Source organism: Psammomys obesus, unplaced genomic scaffold, assembly GCF_907164565.1.
Source record: "Psammomys obesus unplaced genomic scaffold, mPsaObe1.curated_primary_1811, whole genome shotgun sequence".
NCBI classification, from domain to species: domain Eukaryota; kingdom Metazoa; phylum Chordata; class Mammalia; order Rodentia; family Muridae; genus Psammomys; species Psammomys obesus.
This window is the reverse complement of record NW_026592510.1, coordinates 26,602,520-26,621,336: the sequence shown is the minus strand read 5'-3', so window position 1 is coordinate 26,621,336 and position 18,817 is coordinate 26,602,520. Positions and strand designations below refer to the sequence as shown.

The 18,817-nt window shown below is 38.4% G+C and overlaps 1 protein-coding gene across 1 annotated transcript in view; it reads right to left on the bottom strand.

Annotated features, from left to right (window-relative positions):
- LOC129681809 (solute carrier family 22 member 27-like) overlaps positions 1-18,817 on the bottom strand; it is a 46,096-nt gene that overhangs the window by 7,749 nt on the left and 19,530 nt on the right. The window contains 4 exon segments of the mRNA XM_055613983.1: positions 1,748-1,862; positions 7,318-7,535; positions 8,096-8,211; positions 15,228-15,351. Coding sequence (XP_055469958.1) covers positions 1,748-1,862; positions 7,318-7,535; positions 8,096-8,211; positions 15,228-15,351 — 573 coding nt within the window.

Sequence of the window (18,817 nt, the reverse complement as noted above, 5' to 3'; positions counted from 1 at the left end):
CTGACATCTATGGCAGATCGTTTAGTCTTTTATGCCATTTCCCCTAAGTTATTCAGTGACCATTGCAGACTCAAGCATATAGAGTTTGTCAGTTTCAGACAGCTTATCAGCATTTACTAAGCTTAATGGTAACTAGGTCTGAGGGATAAATAATATTTATATTTTTTCATACATATATGCTTATAGTATATTACAATATTTATATCATATATATGTTGATATATATCAGAAGTATTATATACCTGATATTTGATATATAGAATATATGAGATAGATATATACCATTCATATATATACCATTCATATATATGATATATCTGATATATCAGAAAAGAGAGACCAATGAATTTGTCCTAGCATGGCTTGGGCTTAGGTAGACTTTGTGAACTAAAGTATTTCCAAGAACATCTGAATCCACAGTATATACTGATTAACAAATACCCTCATTCAAAGATGGTGACCACAATGAAAATAAATGTAAGTGTTAACATATCTAGGAGATACTGTCTCCATTCAAAGGTAGTGACCATAATTTAATAAACCCAATTTATCCCATTGTTCATTGCTGCTTTGCCTCCCTTAGCACAGTACTTTGGCAAACAACCCCACTAAAGGACAGAGAATGATTTTACTCACTCATTTCCCACATCTTGGATGGATTCAGGAAGAGGTAGATTCTTAGTTTAAGGAAGAAAAAACACAATAAAGGGAGAGGAAATGGAACAGCCTCCATAGATAATCCAAGGCAAGAAAGTAGAGTATGTTGCTAACATCATAACCAGAGGAGCCAAGAATAACCCAGTATTACCAATCACTGCAATGATTCCTAGAGCTGTTGCCCTTGGAGCAAGAACACAATGCACAAAAATTCTGGTAAATACACATACTTGAAACATGTGGCTTAGGATCATATGTTAATTCTGGGAGTCAGAAACCAGTGTGATTAAATTTAAAGATCTTGGTGACTTACTCTTACTTCTCAAATTTGTTTCATTTGGTAATATTTTTTCATTAGTTTTATGATATAAAGATACTTGTTTACTAAACACAATGAGACAGAAAGAGTAATACTCTATTTTTTACCTTAACTGTAAATCTTATATTTTACCTTTGTGTGTGTGTGCACATGTGTGAGTTATGAGTATTGGCTCTGAAACTGGGACAGGGATATTAAAAAGGAAAGAACAGGTCTCAAGAGAAATAAGAGTTTGAGTGTAAATGTGATGTGAAAAGTAAAGGGGTTTCCTGAGCAGTGGAAGTGGACCAGGAGGGATGTCAAGTTGGATCAATAGAAGGAGTCTCTGTGATAATGTTATGCATCTAATTACATTGTATGCCAATTTAAAGACCTGTTTTCTCAAAAGATGGAGTATGAGAGCATTCAGTTGGGAAGAAGAGTATACAAAGTAGAAATAATAGGATGATCAGAAAGAATAATGAAAATGAATATGATAAAAATATATTCCATACCTGTATGAAATTCTTCAAATATAATAAAGATAAAGAAATTTATAGCATGCTGTTTTTTATGGATCATGCCAATTCAGTGGCTCCAAATGCTTACATGAGATGCTAAAAAGCAGGGCTTTAGTATACTTAACTATGTGAACACGAAGTAAATTTTCAGCATACGATAGCTACACACTATTATTACAACTGATTGTATAGATAACTATACAGCCTTTATTTTTCTTCCTTAAGTTATATTAAATGAATTGAGAAGTCTATTCTATGCCTGACTTGAAACTTGTATCTTAATGTGGTGGGGAGTAGCTCATTTGCATGTAGATGAAAAGCACCAATACATATGGAAGAAATTGCTCCTGCCACTGTGGCCATAATAATACGCAAGATCTGCATCTCTGAAGAGTGAAGACCAAGGACAGTGGTTAGTTCATCTTGTCCAGAGTAACTTGTAGTTCTTAATTCCCAAACAAAAAGACTATCATAAGAGATGTGTATGTGTGTAAAATACAAAGGGGAGAAACTACACAAAGGGAAATTCCTCAATGGCTACTAACTTGAGAAAAGTAACATATTTGTTCATGTTCATGAATCAAAGCTTTTTGATTAATTCATGTGGGTAATCAAAGCTTTCAAACAACTCTTTTTATTACTTCAAGTGTCAGAAAGTGGTATGTCTAGGGGGCATTCACTTTCCTTATTCCTCTTTAGGGTCTCATTGGTCCTTCATGCAGAATATGAGACTGTCATGGGGAAAACATGGAGGAATCTAAACACTTTCACAATCTTAGGCAAGTGCAATCTATGGTAAATATGAGTTAATACAAAAAGTATCATGTAAAAACTGGAGTCCTACAGAGGGCTAATATCCAGTATATATAAAGAACTAAAGAAGTTAAACAGCAACAAATCAAGTAATCCAATTAAAAAATGGGGAACAGAGCTAAACAGAGAATTCTCAATAGAAGAATATCAAATGGCTGAAAAACACTTAAAGAAATGCTCAACGTCATTAGCCATCAGGGAAATGAAAATCAAAATGACCCTCAGATTTCACCTTACACCCATCAGAATGGCCAAGATCAAAACCTCAAGTGACAACACATGCTGGAGAGGTTGTGGAGAAAGGGGAACCCTCCTCCACTGCTGGTGGGAATGTAAATTGGTACAACCGCTCTGGAAATCAATCTGGCACTTTCTCAGACAACAAAGAATAGTGCTTCCTCAAGATCCAGCTATACCACTCCTAGGCATATATCCAAAAGAGGCTCAAGTACACAATAAGGACATTTGCTCAACCATGTTTGTAGCAGCTTTATTTGTAATATCCAGAAGCTGGAAACAACCCAGATGCCCCTCAACTGAAGAATGGATACAGAAATTGTGGTATATCTACATAATGGAATACTACTCAGCAATTAAAAACAAGGAAATCATGAAATTTGCAGGTAAATGGTGGGATCTGGAAAGGATCATCCTGAGTGAGCTATCCTAGAAGCAGAAAGACACACACGATATATACTCACTCATATAGACATATAATATAGGATAAACCTACTAAAATCTGTATACCTAAAGAAATTAATCAAGAGGGAGGACTCTGGCTTAAATGCTCAATCCCTACTTTGAAAGGCAAAGAGGATGGACACCAGAAGAAGAAGAAAACAGGAAACAAGTTAGGAGCCTCCCACAGAGGGCCTCTGAAAGGCTCTTCCCTGCAGACTATCAAAGCAGATGTTGAGACTTATGGCCAAACTTTGGGCAGAATGCAGGGAATCTTATGAAAGAAGTGGTAAATAATAGTAAGAGCTGGAGAGGGCAGGAGGTCCACAAGGAGAGCAACAGAACCAAAAACAATGAGCACAGGGGTCTTTCCTGAGACTCATACTCCAACCAAGTACCATGCATGGAGATAACTAGACAGATGTAGCCCATGGCAGTTCAGTGTCCAAGTGGGTTCCATAGTAATGGGAAGAGGGACTGTCTCTGACATGAACTGATTGGCCTGCTCTTTGATCACCTCCCCCTGAGGGGGAAGCAGCCTTACCAGGCCACGGAGGAAGATAATGCAGCCACTCCTGATGAGACCTAACAGACTAGGATCAGAAGGAAGAAAAAGAAACCCTCCCCTACCAGTGGACTTGGAGAGGGGAGTGTGTGGAGAAGGGGGAGGAAGGGAGGTATTTGGAGGGGAGGAGGGAGGAGGGAACTGAAGGGGGGATACAAAGTAAATAAAGTTTAATTAAACATTAAAAAAGAATAAAAGAATTGGAAAGAAAAAAGAATAAAAATGTGGCTATAATCAAAATAAAGTTTTTAAAAATCAAAAAAATTGTAAAAAGCACAATTCAATTAAACTTAAATTCAACTTTACACCATAACAACTTCAGGAGTCCTTAAGTTAAAATAAATGTGTCAATTTCTTTTAAATTACAAAGCTAGGGATATAAAACTTGATGTTTTGCATTAAATTTGTAGAATTTTAAATAAAAAAACTGGAGCCCTATATTTCTGGAGAATCTGTAATAATTTGGAATCTACCTCAATAATAAGGATTTCTGCCAGTAGAATGTCAGTCTCTAAGTAACTTTCAAGGAAAGTTTCTAGAACTGTTTTCCAACTTTATTTTAATAGGGGAACCCTCCCCACTGATGGTGGGACTGTAAACTTATACAACCACTTTGGAAATCAATCTGGTGCTCTCTCAGACAATTAGGAATAGTGCTTCCTCAAGATCCAGCTATACCACTCCTAGGCATATATCCAAAAGAGGCTCAAGTACACAACAAGAACATCTGCTCAACCATGTTTGTAGCAGCTTTATTTGTAATAGCCAGAAGCTGGAAACAGCCCAGATGCCCCTCAGTTGAGGAATGGCTACAGAAATTGTGGTACATCTACACAATGGAATATTATTCAGCGATAAAAAAAAAAAACAAGGAAATCATGAAATTTTCAGGTAAATAGTGGAAACTGGAAAAGAGCATCCTGAATGAGGTATCCCAGAAGCAGAAAGACACACAGGTTATATACTCACTCATAAGTGGATATTAGACATATAATATCGGATAAACATAAAATTTCAAACACTGGAATGCACCCTGAGTTAAGTGGTTGCATGAATAAAAATGACTTCAATAAGCTCATATATTTGTATGCTTAGTCACCATGAAGTGGAAACTCTTCAAAAAAATTAGGAGTATTATCAGGAGTGGTTTGGTGGAAAAGTGTGTCACAGTGGGTGGGAACTGAGGTGTCAAAAGCTCATACCAGGGCCAGTCTCTCTCTCTCTCTCTCTCTCTCTCTCTCTCTCTCTCTCTCTTTCTCTCTCTCTCTCAGCCTATGATCAGGATGTAGCTCTTAGCTACCTCTCCAGCACCATACTTGCCTCTTTTCATGCTCCATGCCATCATGGTTCCTACCATAACAATTGGACTAAACCTCTGCAACTTCAAGCAAACTCCCATTTAAATACTTTTTCTCATAAGGATTGCCTTTGTTGGATATAGTATCTCATCACAGCAATAAATAACCGCTCAGACAGATACTTACAGCAGAGACTTGGGTGACAATGTTTCTGACAAACCTGACCATGCTGTTGATTGGAAGAATACTGAAACATTTGGGACTTGGACTAGAAGAGTGGTTGTATTCTTTAAGTGGGGCTTAATGGGCCATACTAGTAGGAGAATGGCTGATAGTGCTAAGGGTTATTTGAACTGTGGGGGCCCAGGTCAATGGGTTTCAGAGGGGAAGAATCCTAGTAACTGGCCTAGAGATCATTCTTATGATTTGGAGCAAAGAATGTTGCTGTTTTTTGCCCCTGTCATTAAAAAAAAATCTGCTTTAGGCTAAATGGTTTTGCATTAATGCTTTGACAGTTGATATTACAATACAGCCAAATATTGACTGTGTCATGTGGTTATCAGTTGTCACTCTTACACAGGCCTACATGAAAAGGAGAAAGAAAAATGCAAAATGTACAGCTTGAGGAGAAAATGAGCACCAGGAACTGTAATGAAATAGTCCAGTGCTCAAGAAGATAAAAAGTTTACAGAACAGTCTAGTGCTGGATGGAATAAAGGGAGTGGTAAACTCAGGGAAAGACCCCATCCAGCTAAGCTTCCAATTTTTCAAAAAGAATTAGAGAAAATCTTAAGTTGTAAAGAAGACCATCACCCAAAGACAGCTGATGCAAAAGTAACTGACCAAGGTGGGACAAATTCCAGCACCTCAAACAGCCAAACTTGGAAGCTTCAGCCACTTAGGTCTAGACTAAGAGTCAAGGGTAAAATAATGGGGTGGTGGACTCTTCCTCCATGACTGAGAAAAGCACCTGAGTCCAAGCATGTGTCAGGAGTTGCCTTGCATGAAGACCATGAGAGATCATTGCCTGACGCTTTGAAGGGGAATCCTGGATTCATCTGAGTATGAAGATGACAGAGTCATGGGATACATATCAAGGGGAGCTGTAGAACAATAAGGGAACCAGACCAAGAGAGAGATGTATGGGATACATGCCAATGGGAGCTGTTGAACAAGAGTGGAACCAGCCCAAGAAAGGGATGTGTGTTGAAACCAAAAAGGATGAAAGGAGTTGAGGATCAGAAGAATATTTGAGATCAGACATGAAGATGCAGAATTTGGAGTTTTCCCCACTCATTTTCACTTGCTTTGGGCCAGTAGCTTCTCACTATGCTCCATTTTTTTAACCTTTTGGAATAGTAATGTGTATTCTGTGCCATTGTATGTTGGATATATGTCATCCTGCTTTTTTTTCTTTGAAGTTACAAAAGGTTACAGTTAAGAGATTGCCAGGAGTCTCAGAAGAGATTTGAACTTTGGACATTTAAACAGTTTGGGGACGGTGATAAAACTTTGGAACTTATGAATTTGGACTAAATGGTTTTTTTTTTTTGTATTATGATGTGGGTACAAGCCTTTGAAAGCCTTAGTCACCCAGGAGTGACATTATTGGAAAAGAATAGAATAAAAAATAGGTGTGGTTTGTTGAAGAAAATGTGTCACAGGGTGAACCTAGAGGTGTCAAAGGCCCATGCTAGTTCCACTCTCTCTTGGGCTATGAATCAGGATGCAGCTCTTCTCTACTTGCCAATGACCATGCTCCTTGTCATGGAGATAATGAACTAAACCACTGAAAGTGTAAGAAAATCCCAATAAAGTGATTTCTTTTATGAGAGTTGTCTGGATCACAGCATTTCTTCACAAAAATAAAACAGTGACTAAGACAAAGAGAGCGAGACACTGATACTAGTGCTGGTGTTCAAGGGATGTGGAACCCACCATCATGGAATTAAAAAAAAAAAAAAGAAAAACACCTTACAATCCTACATCTCACCAAAGCTTATTGACCACATGGATATCAGCATTCATTACATGTATTCATTTAATTTAGTGAACTCAGTCGTGAGAATCTTAATGTTCAATCCTACTATATTTCAACACAACTAGCAATTTTCCTTGAAAAACCTATTTGTGATGATGTACACAGTTGATGAGACCAAGTAACATTTTTATATAATCTTAAGGGCAGAATTATAAGGCCTAATATCGTACATGGCTAGAATAAAAAATGTTAATGACCAAAAAGGAATATTTATAGTAGAACTAAATGACACCAGCTCCAGACAGTTATTATTAACTGTAATAAACATTCACTACTAATTTTTTTTACTTTTTTTCATCCAGCACTGTAATGGAGCATGTGCCCTAAATTTCCAGCATGGTTACCAGAAATTGTTTGATTAATGCTCTAGTGTGTTGTCAGTAGGGCATGATAAATCCTGAGAAAATAGAACATTTTTTTTTGCTTACTCTGCATTCTTTCCTCACCTTGAGCCACAAATATGGCAGTCAGAATGGCAATTCCCCTCAAAATCATGATAATCTGTTGGCATGTTTTACGGCCCATGTGATCAAGTACAAAATGCCCAATAAAATTGGCTGGTATTGCCACTGCACCAAAGAGACACTGCAGCAGCAAGATAGTATTGATACTCAGGTATTGTATGTGCATTAACAGGCCAGAAATTGATAATGTCATTAGAAGTCTGTAGTGGAAAAAGGGAAAAAAAAATCACATCACAAGGTTTAGAATTGATTTTCAACAGCTTGTATTATTAGCCCATGTTTCACTATGAAGGAATCTTGGCTTATTTGGTTGTTTACTTGTTGGGGAAATTTTTATAGCCACCATGAAATCATTGCATGATAAGGGAGCTCATAACTAGTGGTATACATAGTGGGTCCCAGCAGTACTTAGGGATTTTTTCCATATATTGACCTGTGTGAAGTTTACATCATCTACACATGTTCTTGAGTTGAACATATTTATACAATTTGTATTAGAAATTTTATCTTCTTTAAAGTGGAAAGAGACAAATAGCAAGTAACAATGTCCAAGTTTGTATCATGGTTGGCATTCTTAGCACCAGTCTGTGGTGATGAGCCTAGCAGGGAGTTTGAATGTACACACTCCTCCACTGTACAGCAAATTTTGTGTTGTTATACTCAAAATCCTTTGGCTCTTAGCTACCAACATTGTCATATTCTACCTCAAATCTGTCAGTGAAAAATCTCATATCTATATTGTTTCACATTGTGAGCCTACCTCACAAGGATCAGGAGACAAATCGGATTGGGCAGAATGGGAGAATGGAGCAGGTCTAGTGGAGAAGGTTTTGTCTTTGCTGCCTCCAGCTCATTCTTCATACCTGTTCTCAAAGCCTTCGAAAATAAAACCAACATTCCGTTTAACTGTCACAAAGTTATGGGAACTGTGGGACATTCTGGACACTTATATAAGAGCAGATCATAATTATCACTTCTATATACTGAAAATATGAACATCAAAGGCACATTTATAGCCAAAAATGTAGAATGAAATGAAAACTCAAGAGACAAAGAATACCCAGGGGATTTCTACTGTGAGGACATATTAAACAAAAGAATATAGATGGTTTTAAAACATTGAAAGGGACTAGAAATTTTTTCATACAAATCTTTGACTTGCTTGCTTAGGTTCACACCAAGGTACTTTATGTCCTTTGTAGCTATTGTGAAGGGTGTTGTTTCCCTAATTTCTTTCTCAGCCCTTTTGTCTTTTGTATACAGGAGGGCTGCTGATTTTTTTCCCATTCTCTGAAGAAAAAATTAGAAGAGGATATCAGAAGATGAAAATATCTTCCATGCTCATGGCTTGGCAGGATTAATATAGTAAAAATGACCATCTCACCAAAAGCAATCTACAGATTCAACGCAATTCCCATCAAATTACCAACACAATTCTTTACAGACCTTGACAGAAAATTTCTCAACTTCATATGGAATAACAAGAAATCCAGAATTACTAAAACAATCCTCTACAATAAAAGATCTTCTGGAGGTATCTCCATCCCTGATCTCAAGATGTACTATAGAACAACAATACTAAAAACTGCATGGTACTGGCATAGAAATCGACTGGTGGATTAATAGAACTGAATAGAAAACTTTGAAATAAATCCACACACTTATAGACACTGATTTTTGACAAAGATGCCAAAACCATTCAATGGAAAAAAAGACAGCATCTTCAACAAATGGTGCTGGCCTAACTGGATGTCTACATGTAGAAAAATGCAAATAGATCCATACTTATCACCCTGCACAAAACTAAAGTCCAAGTGGATCAAAGATCTCAACATAAAACCAGACACACTAAACCGCTTAGAAGAAAAAGTGGGAAAGAGCCCAGAACTCATTGGCACCGGAGACAATTTCCTGAACAGAACACCAACAGCACAGGCACTAAGAGCAGCAATAAACAAATGGGACCTCATGAAACTGAAAAGCTTCTGTAAAGCAAAGGACACTGTTGTCAGAACAAAAAGACTGCCTACAGATTGGGAAAGGATATTCACCAACCCTATATCTGACAGAGGACTAATATCCAGTATATATAAAGAACTAAAGAAGTTAAACAGCAACAAATCAAGTAATCCAATTAAAAATGGGGTACAGAGCTAAACAGAGAATTCTCAATAGAGGAATATCAAATGGCCAAAAAACACTTAAAGAAATGCTCAACGTCCTTAGTCATCAGGGAAATGCAAATCATAATGGCCCTCAGATTTCACCTTACACCCATCAGAATGGCTAAGATCAAAAGCTGAAGTGACAACACATGCTGGAGAGGCTATGAAGAAAGGGGAACCCTCCTCCACTGCTGGTGTGAATGTAAACTTGTACAACCACTCTGGAAATCAATCTGGCACTTTCTCAGACAATTAGGAATAGTGCTACCTCAAGATCCAGATATATAACACCTAGACATATATCCAAAAGAGGCTCAAGTACACAATAAGGACATTTGCTCAACCATGTTTGTAGCAGCTTTATTTGTAATAGCCAGAAGCTGGAAACAACCCAGATGCCCCTCAGTTGAGGAATGGCTACAGAAATTGTGGTACATCTACACAATGGACTATTACTCAGCAATAAAAAGCAAAGAAGTCATGAAATTTGCAGGTAAATGGTGGGAACTGGAAAAGATCATCCTAAGTAAGGTATCCCAGAAGCAAAAAGACACACAGGGTACATACTCACTCATAAGTGGATATTAGACATATAATATAGAATAAACCTACTACAATCTGTACACCTAAAGAAACTAATCAAGATGAAGGACACCAGGTAAAATGCTCAATGTTCAGAAAGTCAAAGAGGATGGATATAGGAGGAGGGAGAAAACAGCTAATAGGACATGAGCCTACCACAGAAGACCTCTGAAAGGCTCTACCCTGCAGGGCATCGAGGCAGATGCTGAGACTCAAAGACAAACTTTGGGCAGAGTGCAGGGAATCTTATGAAAGAAGTAGGAAATAGTAAATCCAGGAGTTCCACAAGGAGAGCAACAGAACCAAAGAATCTGGGCACAGGGGTCTTTTCTGAGACTGACACTTCAGCCAAAGACCATTCATGGAGATAACCTAGAACCCCTGCACAGACGTAACCCATGACAGTTCAGTGTCCAAGTGGGTTCCATAGTAATGGGAACAGGGACTATCTCTGACATGAACTGATTGGCCTGCTCTTTAATCACCTCCCCCAGGCCACAGAGGAAGACAATGCAGCCACTCCTGATGATACCTAATAGACTAGGATCAGAAGGAAGGAGAGGAAGACCTCCCCTATCAGTGGACTTGGGGAGGGGCATACATGGAGAAGGAGGAGAAAAGGTGTGACTTGGAGGGGAGGAGAGAGGGGTTTATGGGGGAATACAAAGTGAATAAATGTAATTAATAAAAATTAAAATAAAAAAAACATTGATAGGGTACTTGGGGCTGGAGATAAAGATTAGGAACCAAAAAGAAAAAAAAAAAAGATTAGGAACCAAAACAACTAATAAGTCATTTAGATTATGATCTAAAATACCATTTAGACCAATGAGCTTAAATACTAATTCCACTGAGCTTGGATTTTCACTGGTTCATAATGACTGAAAATAGACTCAGAAAAATTCTTTGCAGAGATTCTTTACTGCAACTTAGAAGTCATGCTACTTAAAGCAAAACATGGTATACTGTGTCTTTATGTCTGGAATTGTGTTGAAGATGATATTAAGATTTGAAATGCTGGTGGTGATATTTTGTAGGGTAAAAACCCTTCAGGAGGTAGGGTCTTCCTGTCAAATAGGTCACTCATGGTCTGGTCCTTGATTAGAGTCATGCATCTTGGCCCTCATAATCCGAGAATCCTCTGCCACCAGCACCTGCCCATCAAAATGCTGCCATATTCTTTAATTTGTGACCCAAACTGAGGTTTTTGCCCTTAATATGTTTCTGCCAGAATTTTCAATTATGATATTGCAAAAGAAACCAATAGGTACCAAACATGTGAAGTTGTTGCACAGACAAAACTGACTGTTTTTCTAGAAATATAATAGAAATTCCTGGAGCCACCAGCAGTATAATTAATGACACAGAGGCTTTTATATAGGTTAAAGCTTAGGCCTTTAGCTGGGGCACATTCTCAGCTACCATCTAGACCAAATGACCCTCACCTATGATTCACAATGTGGCTACCTCTCTGTTCCTATTCAAGTTCATCTGCTATCTTCTCTGTCTGCTTCTGAATCTCTCAACTTTGCTTTCTTCTCCCAGTGTCCCTCTTTCTCCTGGAAGTTCCACCCTTCATTTCCTGCTCCACCTATAGGCTATCAGCTCTTTGTTATATCCAATCAACAGCAAGAAAGCACCTGATACATCTCTTTGGCTGCCTAAGGCATTGAGGGCTGTTAAATAAATGAAGCCAATAATAGGCCATATAATTGACAATGCCAAAATCCTGTCAGCACTTAGCTCTCTGCTGGTACAGAATTAACTGTTGGAACTATGGAGACATTCTTCACACAATGTGAAGAAATATTACCTTAACACTGGGATTTGGGGTTTTACTATTGTGTAGGGGCAGGGGGAGATTTGAAGGAGTTCATAGCTAAAGGATAGGAAATCCCTAGGTTCTAGAGATTATTGGAGGATTGTGACTACATACTTAATATTATATGAATACATAAGTGAGATTGAATTCATACTGTGAACTGAGTGATTTGAGAACAAAATTTAAAGACTGTGCAGCATATAAGCTGTGTTGTGGTCAGACACAAAAACTGATAGATGTTTGTGCTCAACTAGATTAATCTGTTTTCTATTATCCAAGCCTCAAGCCCAGAAATAATGTCCCTCCTCCTTGAGGATGCATTTTCTCACCTCAGTGAAACTAAGTCAAGATGATCTTGTGCAGAAATTTTAAGAACCTAAACTAAACTAGTCCTTCATATGTGTACCTACAGGGCAGTCTTCCAGGTGATTTTTGATACTTTTCAGATTAGGAAACAACACTAGCCACCAGAGCAAACTCCCTCTATTTTTTGTGAGGTGTTTCTTTTTTAATTAATTTTTTTTTATTTAAAGTTTATTCACTTTGTATCCTGTGGAGAGCCGCTTGGGCATGCCCGGGCAAAAACGCCATTACAAGATGGTGCCGACATCTGGCTCTGGCCCTGGAAGACAAGTAATATTACGCATGCACAAGGGCAAAAGCGAGCCAAGTCTTGGCCCAGCCCAGGGCGTTTTGTGAGGTAATGAGTAAGCAGCCAATCATAGACCACACGCCGCCTCAAGGAGTATATAAGCAGTGCCATTCCTGGGCTCAGGGTCTTCCTCTCTCATCGCTTGACTGCAATAAAGCTTGCTGCAGAAGAATCCTGTTGTCCGTGTGCGTTCTTGCTGGCGAGATGACCACGCGGGTTGCAGCAGTATCCCTTCCTCATTCCCTCCCAATCCCACCATCTCTCACTCATCTTCTCCCATGCCCCTCCCCAAGTCCACTGATTCCCTCTGACCCTAGCCTATCAGGTCTCATCAGGACTGGCTACATTGTCTTCCTCTGTGGCCTGGTAAGGCTGCTCCCCCTCCAGCAGAGGTGATCAAAGAGCCAGCCGCTGGGTTCATGTCAAAGACAGTCCCTGTTACCATACTAGGGAATGCACTTGGCAAAGGGGTCTTTTCTGAGACTGATACTCCAACCAAGGACCATGCATGGAGATAACATAAAACTCCTGGACAGATGCAGCCCATGGCAGCTCAGACTCCAAGTGCGCTCCCTCTATTATTATTATCCCCAAACACACTGTCTTTAATCCCTGGCCTTATTCTTTTCCCCAACAGTCTCATGGGCATTTAATGTTGAAAAAAAAAATGCATGCAGGTCAGCTACACAGTCTTCATAGTCTTTAACATTTTCTGCACCATTTGAAAGCCCAAAGTCCTATGAATGTCAGCAGCTACACCCATAAAGTCTCACCAACATGACTGCCTAAATGTGATCTGGACAAGACAACAGACATGGTAAACTGGACAAGGGAGAGCCCTCAATTCTCAACCTTAGATGAAGAATTACAGGAAAGGAAGGAATGCTGAGAGAGAAAAAAAAATATTCTTCTCCTGAGAAAAGGACATCAATTTGGTATCTAATACCAAGTGATCAGCACTAAAAACATACATACAAGTAACATTACATACACTGAGTAGGTTTATAGTTATGTATTTAGAAATATAAACATATACATATAACAAATTATATAGCAACAATTAATGCAAAAATGTCTTGAATTTTAAAGGGAACCTAATAGGTATATGGCAGGATTTGAAGGGATAAAAGAGAAAGGGAAAATAATATAATTATATTATAGTATCAAAAATTAAATTAAATGGTATTAAAAAGTCTAAAATTCAAGATTCCTCTGAGATTCAATGCACTCTCTAAGCTTTATGTCCTATAAAATAAATCAAGGTTTTATTTCCAATATACTGCATTAAAATGAGCATTCTCTTTCCAAAGGTGAAGAATAAGGACATATGAAATAACAAATGGTCCAAAACAACACTAAAACCCAGCAGAGTAAACATTAAATCTTGTAGTTTTTTCTTAGCTAAGGTTTCTATTGCTGCAATTAAACACCATGACCAAAACAGGAAGACACTGATGCAAAGGCCATGGAGGAGCACCAGTTTTTTGGTTTTGTTGTTGTTTTGTTTTTTGCTTGTTTCTCATGGTTTGTTCAGCTTGCTTTCTTATAGAACCCAGAACCACCAGCCCAATGATAGAACAACCAACATGGGCTGGGCCCTCCCCCTTCAATAATTGATTAAGAAAATGTCTTACAGGCAGATCTTATGGAGGATTTTCTCCACTAAGGCTCCCTTCTTTCAGGAAGTTCTAGTTTGTGTGTCAAGGTGACATAAGACTAGCCAGCACAAGTTTTATATTTTCAGTTTGTGGTTCATAACTAAATGCCCTAGGTGCTAAGGTTAGGTATCATACCTCTCCAGCTATATTGTTTTGAGCACATATACCTTTTATCTTAAGGCAGCTATACTCTGGACATGCAGTGTTCTTCAACAGACTGTTAAATGAGTAATCCTAAATTGAATATCTATAGCATTATTTCCAAGGGTCAGTCACCATAATGAAAGAAAGTTCAAATACAGTGTAAAGTTAAATGGAAGATATGAGATGCTATGTAACACTGTCTTCCAGACATGACATGGCCATTGTACTCTTGAACTCTCAACAGATGTGATTATCTGCACAAGACCTACCTAAAACTCAATCAATAAAATATCATTATCTTGAGGAAGGATGGACAGTTAATGATTGCTTGGGGAAAGGGAGAGGCTTTCTTCAGGGATGTAGCCCTTTGTACATTGACTATGCTTCTGTAAGTAAATCTTCATCATGCTTCTCTAAGAAATCTTAATTTATCTTATTGGTTCACCAAAAAATAAAAAACAGAAGCAAGAAAGTATTTGGGAATTTGGGGGAAGAGGAAAAGATTTATTTTTATCCCATTGTTATCCTAATATTTCCCTCACACTCTGGAATATGAGAAGAATAAGGGGATAACAGTGAAAATTATCCAAGCAGCTTATCTACATATGTCAGAATGAAGCCTACTATATATATATATTATTAACATATTCTGCTAAAAAGTTTATTTTGTAAAGGAAATGCTCTGAATAATAATTTTACAAAATGAATTCAAGAAATAGAAGAGTGAAAATATCAATGCTTTTAGTCTCACTAAAATGAAATCCCCACATGGAATGTTCTTAGTGATAGCATATTGCATCTAAGATACTAACTCATACATGTGTCAAGCTTGTATTTTTTATATCATAACCTGCTCCCATCATGCTCACCTCCATGGTTAGGTCATCTCCGGAATTCTTCATTCCATTCATTTATGCAACTTTTCTAAGTTCTTTTAAGCCCTTCTGGGGTTTGTTGGTCATGATCAGCCAGCGAGCTGACTCTGACATCCACCTTGGCAAGAAGATGTACATAGAAACAACACTAGTACTTTCATTTTCCATACAAAATTTAATCTTCAAAATTTTTGTTCTTTAATTTAATACCTACCACACATTCTGATACATCAGTCCTATGATCTTGTATTGTCTAACTCCTTTATTAGGAAAGTGGGGAATAATTCAGCCATATAGTGCACTGTACTTCTGCAATACAGACCCAGAGTCACAATGGTCTGTCTCCCTCTGCCTGGATATACATTTGTAGTGTGGCTCATAGAACTAGTATATGAGGGATACTTCCACAGACATATACCAAGTTTCTCATTTGGGTATAGGAAATATTGTTTAATAATGTGTTCTTTTCCCTAAATGAACAGCATTGGATAAATGTTGCATACTAATTATATTATCCAAATTGCGTTTATAACTGCATCTAATCACAGTTTATCACTGCTTGTTGACATCTGGCCACACAAGCATGGTAAATCTTCCCCTACTTCTTATTTACATGATGGGAGCAGCTGCTTAGCAATGCTGATAGACCTGTTTGGATGATAAAATGGTATGGCAGATGAGTCTGCCAGAAGGTTTTTGTACTTGTCAGTATGAACTCATCTTTTTGTATCAAGTCTGTGGTCACCTCTTGGAGTCATTTCTAATCAAGTATGTCTCTTCTCATGGCCTGTGGTAGCATTTTTAAGTCTTTTTAAAAAGAGGAAAGAAAGAGGATCCAGACACCAAATGAGAGACATAGGTACTTCTGTATATACATCTCATCTGGAGTAATCAAGTTCATTCTACATTGAATAATGGAAATAAAATTTTCTTTTTATGTCCTTTACCCATGTCACCTGAAAAATGAAAGTCACCAAAATTTCCAAAATGTTTTCCCTGGCAAAGTCATTTGTACAAATACCACCACAATGAATGCTGTCTATGCCCAGAGATTTCTCAGTTTGTAGGAAATGCTTTTTGTAAAATTCTATTACCGACTGGTCAATTAAGGCTTCATAACAAAATGTGTCAGTCAGAGTTCTCTAGAGTCCCAGAACTTATCTATTTATATATCTATATATAATGACTAGTTTCCAAATAAAAATAATAACCAGTCCATAATAACATCTAAGCATAATATAAATATCCCACATATAGTGGGATATATCAGAAATGCATGATATAATTGTCTCTAACACAACAGCAAATACATTATAATTTAGAATAGGTGACAACGTCCCTTGCAAAACATTCTTTTAGTATATGGAACTTAAATATGATAACCAATGATATTCTTAATTAATGTTATATCACATGATAATGAAATTGAAAGAAAATACAAATATCTGTACAAAAAAATTTTTCAGATTTTTTTAATTTTTTAATTTTTTATTTATTACAATTTATTCACTTTGCATTCCAGCTGGAGTCCCATCCCTTATCCCTTCCCAATCCTGCCCTCCCTTTTCTTCTCCCATGCCCCTTCCCCAGTCCCACTGATAGGGGAGGTCCTCCTCCCCTTCCCTCTGACCCTAGCCTATCAGGTCTCATCATGACTGGCTGCATTTTCTTCCTCTGGCCTGGTAAGGCTGCACCTCCCTCAGGGGGAGGTGATCAAAGAGCCAGCCACTGAGTTCATGTCAGAGAGACAGACCCTGTTCCCCTCACTAGGGCACCCACTTGGACACTGAGCTGCCATGGGCTACATCTGTGCAGCGGTTCTAGGTTATCTCCATGCAAGGTCCGTGGTTGGGGTATCAGTCTCAGAAAAGACCCCACTGCTCAGAATTTTTGGCTCTGTAGGTCCAAAAATATTCTTAAAAATACAAAGAAACACTCATGTCAACTATAATCCTCATTTCTCTAACTGGCCACATGGCCTAATGTGGCATTTATAACTACTTTCCTCTACAACCCATTCTGTATTTCCTTCGTTCTCAGCAAGAACTTCCACAAGTCTTGGCTTCCTTTCTGTACCTTCATTCCAGAAGAGTTGGTGCACTCTGTATTCCTGCCTGGATTAGGTTGTAGTTTCTCATTGATTTTACTCACAAGGACATAGTAGCACCAAGAGATGACATAAAGGATCTCTAGCACTCTAGACATAATCTTTCTTACTAGCATTGTGGAGAAACAAACCAATTTCTATATGGTAATATGGATTAATCATCCTTCCAACACTGTTGCTCTTTTCTTAGCCTGGTAGTTTAAAGGCATTAGTAGCCCAGAGTGACTGGAAAGAAGTCTGAGATTCCATTTCAATGGAATGTTGGTTATGGCTCCTGGTAGAAATATTGCCCCTCTGAAACCCAAATTTATAGGTCAGCAGAACCTAGGGTCATGAGAACAGAAAGCAAAATTTTCCTAGTTGGTTACTAGTGATGATAGTGAGTGAAACTACTCCCTTTTCATGGACCCGTGAATTCTGGCTATGGGAAAAACAGTACCATAAACTGAATTCTGATTCAAACCATATACTGCCTTTTGGAGAACCCTACCCCAGCCCTCCAGGCTGCTACTACCTAATTGTTTTTTTAATTAAATTTTTTTATATTAATTACAGTTTATTCTTTTTGTGTCGCAGCTGTAGCCCTCTCCCTCCTTTCCTCCCAATAACACCCTCTCTCCCTCATCTCTTCCTCTGCCCCTCTCCAAGTCCACAGATAGGGGAGGTCCTCCTCCCCTTCCATCTAACCCTAGTTTATCTAGTCTCATCAGAATTGGCTGTATTGTTCTCTTCTGTGGCCTGGCAAGGTTGCTCCCCCAACAGGAGGAAGTGGTCAAAGAGCAAGCCACTGAGTTCATGCCAGAGACAGTCCATGTTCCCCTTACTAGGGTACACACTTGGATACTGAGCTGTCATGGGCTACAACTGTGCAGCTGTTCTAGGTTACATCCATGAATGGTCCTTGGTTGGAGTACCTAATTCTAATTAGCACTGTAACTATGTCTTCAAAAAGCCATTCCATCTCTCTCTCAGGCCAGATGTTTCAAGACAGTGGGGAACATGGTAAGACCAGTGGACTCCTCAGGCTGCAGAGATAGTTCCTTAGTCAGAGCAATAATGTGTGGAATACCAAGATGGTGGATAAGGCTTTCTGAAAGTTTAAAGATGTTAGTTTGGCAAAAGCATTACATGCAGGAAAGGCAAATCCATAACACAAGTAACTCTACTAAGGACAGAGTGTTGTCTTTTTGACAGTGTAATCAACCTGCCACCAAGTGGCTGGTTGGTAACTCTGGGGAATGGTGCTATATTTGGAGCTCAGTGTTGGTCTCTGCCATTGTCAAATCTGACACTCAGCATCAGGTATAGCCTAGTCAATCTTGGTGAGTGGAAATCTATATTGTTGTGTCCATGGTATAAGTCCCATCTCTGCCACCATGGTCACTTTGTTCATGGTCCCATTAGGCAATGAAGGAAAAGATGGAGAAGGAGGTTGACTCTCCACAGAACAGGCATCCTATCTACTTGATTACTGAAA